Source organism: Microplitis mediator, chromosome 9 (assembly GCF_029852145.1).
Source record: "Microplitis mediator isolate UGA2020A chromosome 9, iyMicMedi2.1, whole genome shotgun sequence".
Taxonomy (NCBI): Eukaryota; Metazoa; Arthropoda; class Insecta; order Hymenoptera; family Braconidae; genus Microplitis; species Microplitis mediator.
The window spans coordinates 19,739,693-19,748,102 of record NC_079977.1 but is presented as its reverse complement, the minus strand read 5'-3'; the positions used below and the strand labels follow the sequence as shown (position 1 = coordinate 19,748,102).

Genomic DNA, 8,410 nt, shown 5'->3' with positions numbered 1-8,410 from the left:
TTTACTAAGTTATTAATAAAAAAAAAAATATGCCTGGGAAAATTTTGGAAATGAATGTTTTGATATTAATTTTATTGTTTATATTCATAAAACAAACACGTGGATTTTCGCTACATAATAACACGGAGTTATCACGTGACCGCAGAGGTAATTAATATTTATTAATGAAGATCACACTGAAAAAAAAAAGATGTGCTGATTCAGTTCTCTTATCAAAGTTGCGATTAAATTGCTAAACAACACTCGATTTCGAGTAAAAAATGTCTTATCTGAATGAATTCACGGTACACGGAAAAAAAAAATGTGGTTCTTTAAACTTCAATATTGTAGTAAACTATTGTGGTAGCGGGTAATCCAATATGTAGTAGAGGATACTACATAAATAGTACGAACAACTAAATACAGTAGTGAACATTGGTGATTGTAATTGACGTTACTACACGTGTGGTCGAGGTTATTCCAAGTTGAAGTTGGCATTTCTTTACTCCAACTTGTGTAGAGACCTCAACTACAGCAGCTTTTTAGAAACTACAATTTTTTCCCGTGTAGTTCGCAGCACATATTTTCTCACTTTCCAAGGAAACCGTAGCGAAAATAAGACATCATTTTCAATACATAAAATATGGATTTTTGTTGATAAAATTTTGAGTTACCATATCTGTAGAAAGAAGTGGAGAAATTAAGTCAGTTTCGGAAAATTTAGCTCATTGAAAATTTTTTTTTAAAAAATCCTGTACTTTTTTTTTATATATTCAAGATTTTTGTAATCAAACTTTTAAAACATTAATATTTATAAATTCTACAAAATTTTAATTAATCCTTCTTTGGACTGATACGTTAATTAAAATTAACAAAAAAATACAAATTTTTAGTCATTATAATAAATGTAATTTAATAATTACTAACTAAAATTCAACTTTGAAGACCTAAACTGATTTTATTTAAAATGCAGGTATATTAGGAGATTCCTGTAGAAGAGATGAACATTGCAGTAAAATTTTGCATGCAAAGTGTTCGAAAGATATAATTTGTGTCTGTAGGCCAAATTATATTATGGTCAATAACACATATTGTCAACCAGAATTGGGATCATTTTGTTGGAAAAACGAAACATGTGCAACTGATCATTCTTCTTGTATTAGTTTTGAGTGTCAATGCAATGAACATTATTTGCAACAATCAGATAATCAATGCATACGAAGTAATTAAATAAGTGCTTAAACTAAATGTATCATAATTTTTAACTAATATCCATTATCGACATTTCAGCAATAGGGTCACCCTGTGAAACTGATTTCGATTGTGGCACAATAAAATTTTCTTATTGTTCAGCAAACAAAACTTGTACATGCTCATTGAATACACTGGTAACTGATGATCAATCATGCTTACCATTATTAAATTTATATTGTCAGACAGATGACGAATGTAAAATTGAACACTCACTATGTATTGATAACGAGTGTAAATGCAAACCACTATTCGAAGCCATTTCGAATGTTGAATGTAGAAAACGTAAGAATTAAATATATCCATAATCCGAACTTTATGCTATTTGTTATCTGTTGAATAACCAGTGTTAAAATGCACTTATTTTAAAATGAAGATATTTAAATGCATCATTGAAACTATTTAGAAACAAGTAATACCTATTACAACAAAACTTGTTTATCATCTCTTTATTCATCATTCATACTCAATGATAGATTAGATATAATTAATATTGGTATTTAAATTAATCGTTTATCACATTTTTAAATTATTTTTATTTATTTTTAATTGTGCAGCATACTTAGGCATGGCTTGCGAACATACTTTCTACTGCGACAAATTTATAAGATATTCAAAATGTTCTGAAGATAAACAATGTACATGTGCTTATCATCGTTATATTATAGACAATTCAACATGTGCACCACTATCCATCAAAGCAGGTAATAATGAATTATGTGTACCGGAAAATTCTGTTTGTTCCGAATATGGGTGTCAATGTAGACTTGATCATGTCTTTCGGGAGTTCAGATGACTGAACGGAATTAGGCATAGGCTCTGCTAGTTTTTTCTAGAGCACTCTGAATGTAGCAGATTGGCCTGGTTCGATTTGCATTTCTGACTATCCGATTATATTTCTCAATTTACTCATAAACTATTCATCAAAAAGGTTCTTTCCCCACCTATAGGTATACCTGAATCTAATAATAAGTATTTTGAAGCAGGAAGCTTATGTAGATGTCAACAAATTCACGGGAATCAATACGTAAAGCGTACCTATACTTTTCTGGAAAATTGGGATGGAAAGAGACGGAAGAAAATTTATCAATAAAAATACAGTCAACGGCCCCTAAAATCGTTTTCTCCGTTCAGGACTCTTATATAAAGTTGCTCATTCCCTTTGTCCCTACGCTACTTGCTTACAACGATAATTATTCTAATGCACGTTCTAATGCGTTATAGATATTGCAATGTTTATAGATATTTCTATAGCAAGTGCACGGAAAAAAATTAACTGTTACTGCAACAGGACATGGCCCTGTAGCAGCTATAGGACTTAGATCTGTTACAGCGTCAGGACTGGCTCTGTAGCTGCAACAGGTCCATTCCTGTTGAAATCCAAACGAAAAGAGATTTCGTTGAAATTTTTCGAAAAATCGTTTCACGCAACAGAACTATCTTAAGCCATCCGAGCTTCTGCCGAATTGATTTATTTATATGCCCTTTAATTTACCTATATCTCTTGACAATAATCATGTTCATTTATACTTTTATATTTTTTTTGACTGTGCATTTAGAAAGCTGTAACAAAGATTCTGACTGTATTAATGTGGGACAGGAGTGTTATAATGAAAAATGTGTTTGTAAAATCAATTTTTTTCCACTAAATAGCACAAAGTGTGTAGCACGTTTATATGGTTATTGTTCGAATAATGAAGAATGCTTCGTTAAGAATTCAATATGTGTTTACAATAGATGTGCTTGTGACTCTTCATATTGGCAGAACTCTCCTCATACATGTGAACCAAGTGAGTATAATTATTTATTTTCATACATAGCTTCACAGGAAAAAACAAATGTCGCTGCAACAGGAATAGGTTTTGTAGCATGAGTTTGTTACTGCACCAGGAATGACCTGTAGCTGCAACGGGTCCCATCTTGTTACAGCTACAAGATCAGTTATATTACAGCCACAGGTCCATTCCTGTAGCAGTCACTGGAGTAGACTTGAATTTGTAATGAGAAAAATAATGTGAAATATTGGAGTTGAGAATGAATACCGATGAGAAATATTTTTTTGCTGCACATACACACACAGGCGTGCACACACACCCACACATACATATATATCTGTATATTTACTACGATCATTTAGTGAAAAAAATTTTTTATTGGTGTTGATTCTCAACTCTACTAATCTAGGCCATATCCTGTTGCAGCAACAGTTCATTTTTTTCGCGTACACATGTTTATTAATATTAAATATAAATATATACTGTTAAATTTATCAGAGCACTAAGTATACACTGATAAATACCTAAAAATAATAACTTCTCATTACCCGAGTAAGAATAACATTTGTCTGAACCACGTTCACACGATTCTGAAAGACCGAACATGACTGAACTAAGTATGCAACAGCTTATAGAAATGTACGCTAATGCTGCAAATGAGGCGTGTAACAGCTTGCAGGAAGCTAATTCTTCTAGCGTAATCTTAAAGCCAAGTAACCAAACATCTATAACAATAAGGTTGATCGGTAATACAACAATTAATTAATGTAACGGGGCCGTTAAGCCCGCCTCCGTTTGACGGGAGGCCGATACCTCGCCCTTTTGGGCATACTCGCGCTGCTTAATCCCTATTGTATATACTGAATCCACCATATATTATAATAGCGAAATATGAGCATACGCTCATATTAACTTACCCATTTGGCATGCATTGCATGTGGGTGTCTCACCAACAGCCACCACAAGTCCTACCTCACTCGGCCCCCCATTCCTGCCATCCTAGGAAATAAAGAGACTCTGACCGAAATGGGGCTTGGAAATGGGGCCCCCATGGTACCAGACTTCAGCTCTGGTGAACCGCTTGCATAGGAGTGGTGGGGAGCAAGTTCTTCCCCAACCCATACGGGCTTCCTCCACTTAGGAATATAATCACCAAGATCTCAGAACACGCCATTATTAACACTTGCCCTCATCCATCACTTAGTGATCTCTAATCTGCGAGCTTTTTGTGGCCGCCATGATGTTTTGAGGCACAAAATGGCGGGGGTTACCCACTCGCCGTCGGTAATACAACAATTAATTAATGTAACGGGACCTAAGTCCGCCTCCGCCGACCGGAAGCCGATACCTCGCCCTTTTGGGCATACTCGCATTGCGTGTGGTCCCTATCTTTAACACTACCATATATTATGAAAGCGAAATGTGAGCATAAGCTCACATTAACTTACCCATTAGGCATGCATTGCATGTGGGTGTCTCACCAACGGCCACCACGAGACCGACCGCATTTTGGACCCATACACTTCTCCCATCTCTGGTCGAAGTGGGGCTTGGAAAGGATCCCCCATGGTACCAGACTTCAGCTCTGGTGAACTGCTAGCATAGGAGTGGTGGGTTTCCGCCAATAACATCCTGGTCTTTATAGAGTACGTAAATTAAAATTTTTTTCAAAGACCATATCTTGGAGTTTAGTGGATTCAGCGTTAAAATTGATGTCATATTGACTCTTGATTTTGTGCAATAAATTATTTCTAGTATTTAACGTTCGAAATTTCAATTGATACCTTATTTAGCTATGCTGGGTGAACCATGTACAACAGACAAGGATTGTAGGCATATCAGGAATTCAAGATGCTCAGCGGATAATGAATGTATTTGTGAGATAAACCATTTTGCGTTGGATAAGCTACATTGTGTACCAACTATCGATGGATTTTGTTCAAAAGATCGAGACTGTTATTCTGATTCATTCCGTTGTGTTGATAATCAATGTCAATGTAAGAGTAATTATACAGCTGTATCTGTAAACCGATGTGTTGAAAGTAAGTACAACTTTATCAATGTTAAGGTTGGAAATTGTAAAATTCATCATGAAATTGGATAATCAAATTTATTCAACTAATAATCGTTTGTTACAGCCCACTCGTTGAGTTCTTGTAATGATAATACGGAATGCAGTGATTCATGGCATTCATTTTGTTCAAAAAAAGGAAAATGTGTATGTGCTTTAAATAATATACAAGTCAGTTCATCAACATGTCTGCCGATTTTAGACGGACCTTGTTGGAAAGATGATCAATGTATGGCTCTGAACTCTGTTTGCATTGATTTTCGGTGTAAATGCAAAGAAAATTTTATTGGAATCGCTAATAATTTATGTGTATCCATTAACTAAAGGAAGTATCAATAAACGTGGACCCTATGTCCCCGTCAGAGAACTTTCATCGATGGGGTAGCAGGCCTTCAACTTTATTAGGGGACCTTAGCATATTCAATGATAATAATTACCGCCAAGTAGAAATTAGCTTTTAATATCTTCTATGCTGCACTTTTTCGAGCCAATGAATATTCAAATTTTTTATCGTAATTGTGTTGAGAAACATCTATATTTCCGAGTATGGCAATAAAATTTTTTGATAAAAATTTAACTTGAATTGAAAAAGTTGATTTCAAATTCCGTTTTCTTTCCTTTATTCCATTGTTGCAATCTGCAATCGTACAATCTATTATAGTTATCAGTATTCAAAAAAAATTTTTTGTGGTTGTACGCAAGATGTATTTGAATTATTTCGTTCATCAATTTAATCCAGTTTGTTATGTCCAAGGTGGCTGGCACCGTGATATAAGGTACCGGCGGGTAATTAAGGCCTAGCAGAGGGAGATTTTGAATAGAATCGAAAATATTGCATTTAATTATCGAAATCTATCATTAATCTATATTTTAATACATTGGCCATAAAATATAATGAAGTAATGGTAACTTATACCACAAACAAACAAAAAATTAAACTTTTACAAAAACCATACAAATAGGCCTTATTTTACTACGGTAGGGTAATAAGACCTACGGGTTAAACAAACTAGAATAGTTTAATTATACTTAATAAATTTATAACAATAGTTTAAATTCATAAATATTATTATATAATCCTAAAATTTATTATATTTTAGAATTTTATGCTTGTTTATTTATAACCTATTGTAGAATGGCCGATTGCCTATTCTTTTGTTATAAATTTTAACAATTATTATATGATTTGGATAAATTTTTTTATTGAATGACGTTGAGTCTATAGTATACTTTCATCTTATGATCCCTAATGAATTTCTTACAGACGTCTACCCAATCCAAAAATTCCTATAGAATTTAATCAAATGTGACAAAAACTGCATAGAATCCTATAGGCTGTATGGGTTTTTATGCAGTTTTTGTCGCATTTGAGTCGATTCTATAGGAATTTTTGGATGAGGTACCTATTTTGCAGAATCTTGTGTCTTAGTTATCAAAAACTCTTAGTATATGTCACAACATGCCTGAAGAATCATAAATTTGAAAATCAAATGATTAACACTAATTGCTAAAATGTTTCAAATCTTCCGTAGGTTTATGTGGCTGAGGCTCACACGTTTTTTTAAAAAATCATTGAGAATTAACGATCATCGATAAAAAACGAACTGAAGTAGAATATGGCATCATCAAACAAGAGCCTTCTGGGCACTCATTAATAACATCAATGATAACGAAGTAATTCTGGCAACTCATTTTTATCGATTGGGAATAAAAAAGACCTTGAGAAATCCAAAAATATATTAATATTATCGACGAAATTATGTTTTGATAGATTTTTTTTTTTGTAGAAATGAATGTTTGGGTTAAACTAGTTCGATAATGATAACAAGTATATGAAGCTTACCACTTGGGGCATGACAAGTGGTTGTAGAATATGGAATTGATTTAGTGTGCACCCACTATTGTATTTACTATAGTATTTGTTATCAACACTATCATTGCAAGTATGTATTCTATTATATTTTTAACTATGACTGCTTCGTAACTCCTCTTACGAAACTCTTTCCATACTAGTTTGCCAGGCATGTGTAAGTCTTTGTTCACAAATATAAGCCCCTTTCACAAATTTTGTTCCCTACTTTAGATTTCCAAGCCTATTAGCTTCTCTTTTTTTTTTAATTTGAAGCGATTAAGCAAATCAACAGTATAGTGTTTATAGACACAGAAAAAAAATTTTCTCTTCTTTTATAATCTGAGTTAGTGTTAAATCAACATCGTGAAATATTTCTGATCTAATATTAAACAGTTTGATTTTTTATTAAAAAAATAAAATGAAAAAAATTTTTAACATAAATTCATTCATATTCATTTTATTGTTTATTATTATAAAACATACAAATGGATCTAAGCTGCATGATGTTACTCAGCTATCACCTGGTCGAAGACGTAATTGATACTTATTAAATAATATTATATAAGTAGCCGTAGGCAAAATGAGTTACTATTTTTTTAATTTTCAAAGTACTTTTTTATTCGAGAGAAAAAATCAGTTTAAACTCAGCTTCGTTAACAGTTCTGCATGACCTACGACTTGTGCCATCAATACTAGCATCCCGCAAACTCTCATTTTAGTCAAATGTATAAAAAATATAAATTTCGTTAATTGTATAATTTGAATTTTAAATATTAACTTTTTTTTTTTTCTTAAAGAAATTACTGTGTCTGTAAGTTAAAAATTTTTTTTTTTCAAATATTAAATGTATCTACCGAAAAAACCGGTCTATCGGTTGACCCTGCGGGCCAGCCCTAACACTTTCCGCTATTTTCGAGCTCCTTGAGCTCGAAAACATTGTTGTAAATACATTTTCGAGCTCGGAAATACTGTTGTATGCTGTTGTTTTCGAAAAAAAACGTTTTTTATCATTTTTTTTCCAACGATATCTCTTTAACGAATTGACTGATTGAGAGGATTAAGGTGAGAATCGACGCGTTTTCTTGAATTCTAGAGCTGATTAAATTTTGAAATTGATCGGATGAGTCACTTCAAAGATAATCGAAAAAAAAACGTTTTTTTATCATTTCTTTCGCCAACGATATCTCTCGAACAAATTAACCGATTGAGATGGTTGAGGTAGCATTCGACGCGGCATATAAAGTTCTAGAGCTGATTAGATTTTGAAGTCGATCGTTTAAGTCGTTTCTGAGAAATCACTAAAAAACTAAAAAAAAATTTTTTTTTTTCGTAATTCGCCAATAATTTCGAGTCTGCTTGATCAAATGATCTGAAATTTTCAAGACAGTTGAGGGCTAACAAGCTCTTTCGATTGCCACCTCAACCATCCAAATCGATTCATTAGTAAAAAAGTTACAAAGAGTTTACACACACACACAAACA

The 8,410-nt window shown here is 33.0% G+C and overlaps 1 protein-coding gene across 1 annotated transcript; it reads left to right on the top strand.

Annotated features, from left to right (window-relative positions):
- Nucleotides 1-966: 966 nt before the first annotated feature.
- On the top strand, nucleotides 967-5,621 carry LOC130674755 (tenascin-like). Its single transcript, XM_057480176.1, has 6 exons — nucleotides 967-1,201; nucleotides 1,270-1,515; nucleotides 1,788-1,934; nucleotides 2,790-3,020; nucleotides 4,799-5,047; nucleotides 5,144-5,621. Exons 1-6 carry the CDS (start codon nucleotides 1,054-1,056, stop codon nucleotides 5,398-5,400), a joined length of 1,278 nt encoding a protein of 425 aa, XP_057336159.1. The 5' UTR covers nucleotides 967-1,053; the 3' UTR covers nucleotides 5,401-5,621.
- Nucleotides 5,622-8,410: the final 2,789 nt, after the last annotated feature.

Coding starts and splice junctions, on each gene's coding strand:
- LOC130674755 (XM_057480176.1), top strand. CDS start 1,054: ATGGTCAATAACACATATTGTCAACCAGAATTGGGATCATTTTGTTGG. Junction 1,935..2,789: donor ACCACTATCCATCAAAGCAG/GTAATAATGAAT, acceptor CTGTGCATTTAG/AAAGCTGTAACAAAGATTCT. Junction 5,048..5,143: donor TGTAAACCGATGTGTTGAAA/GTAAGTACAACT, acceptor CGTTTGTTACAG/CCCACTCGTTGAGTTCTTGT.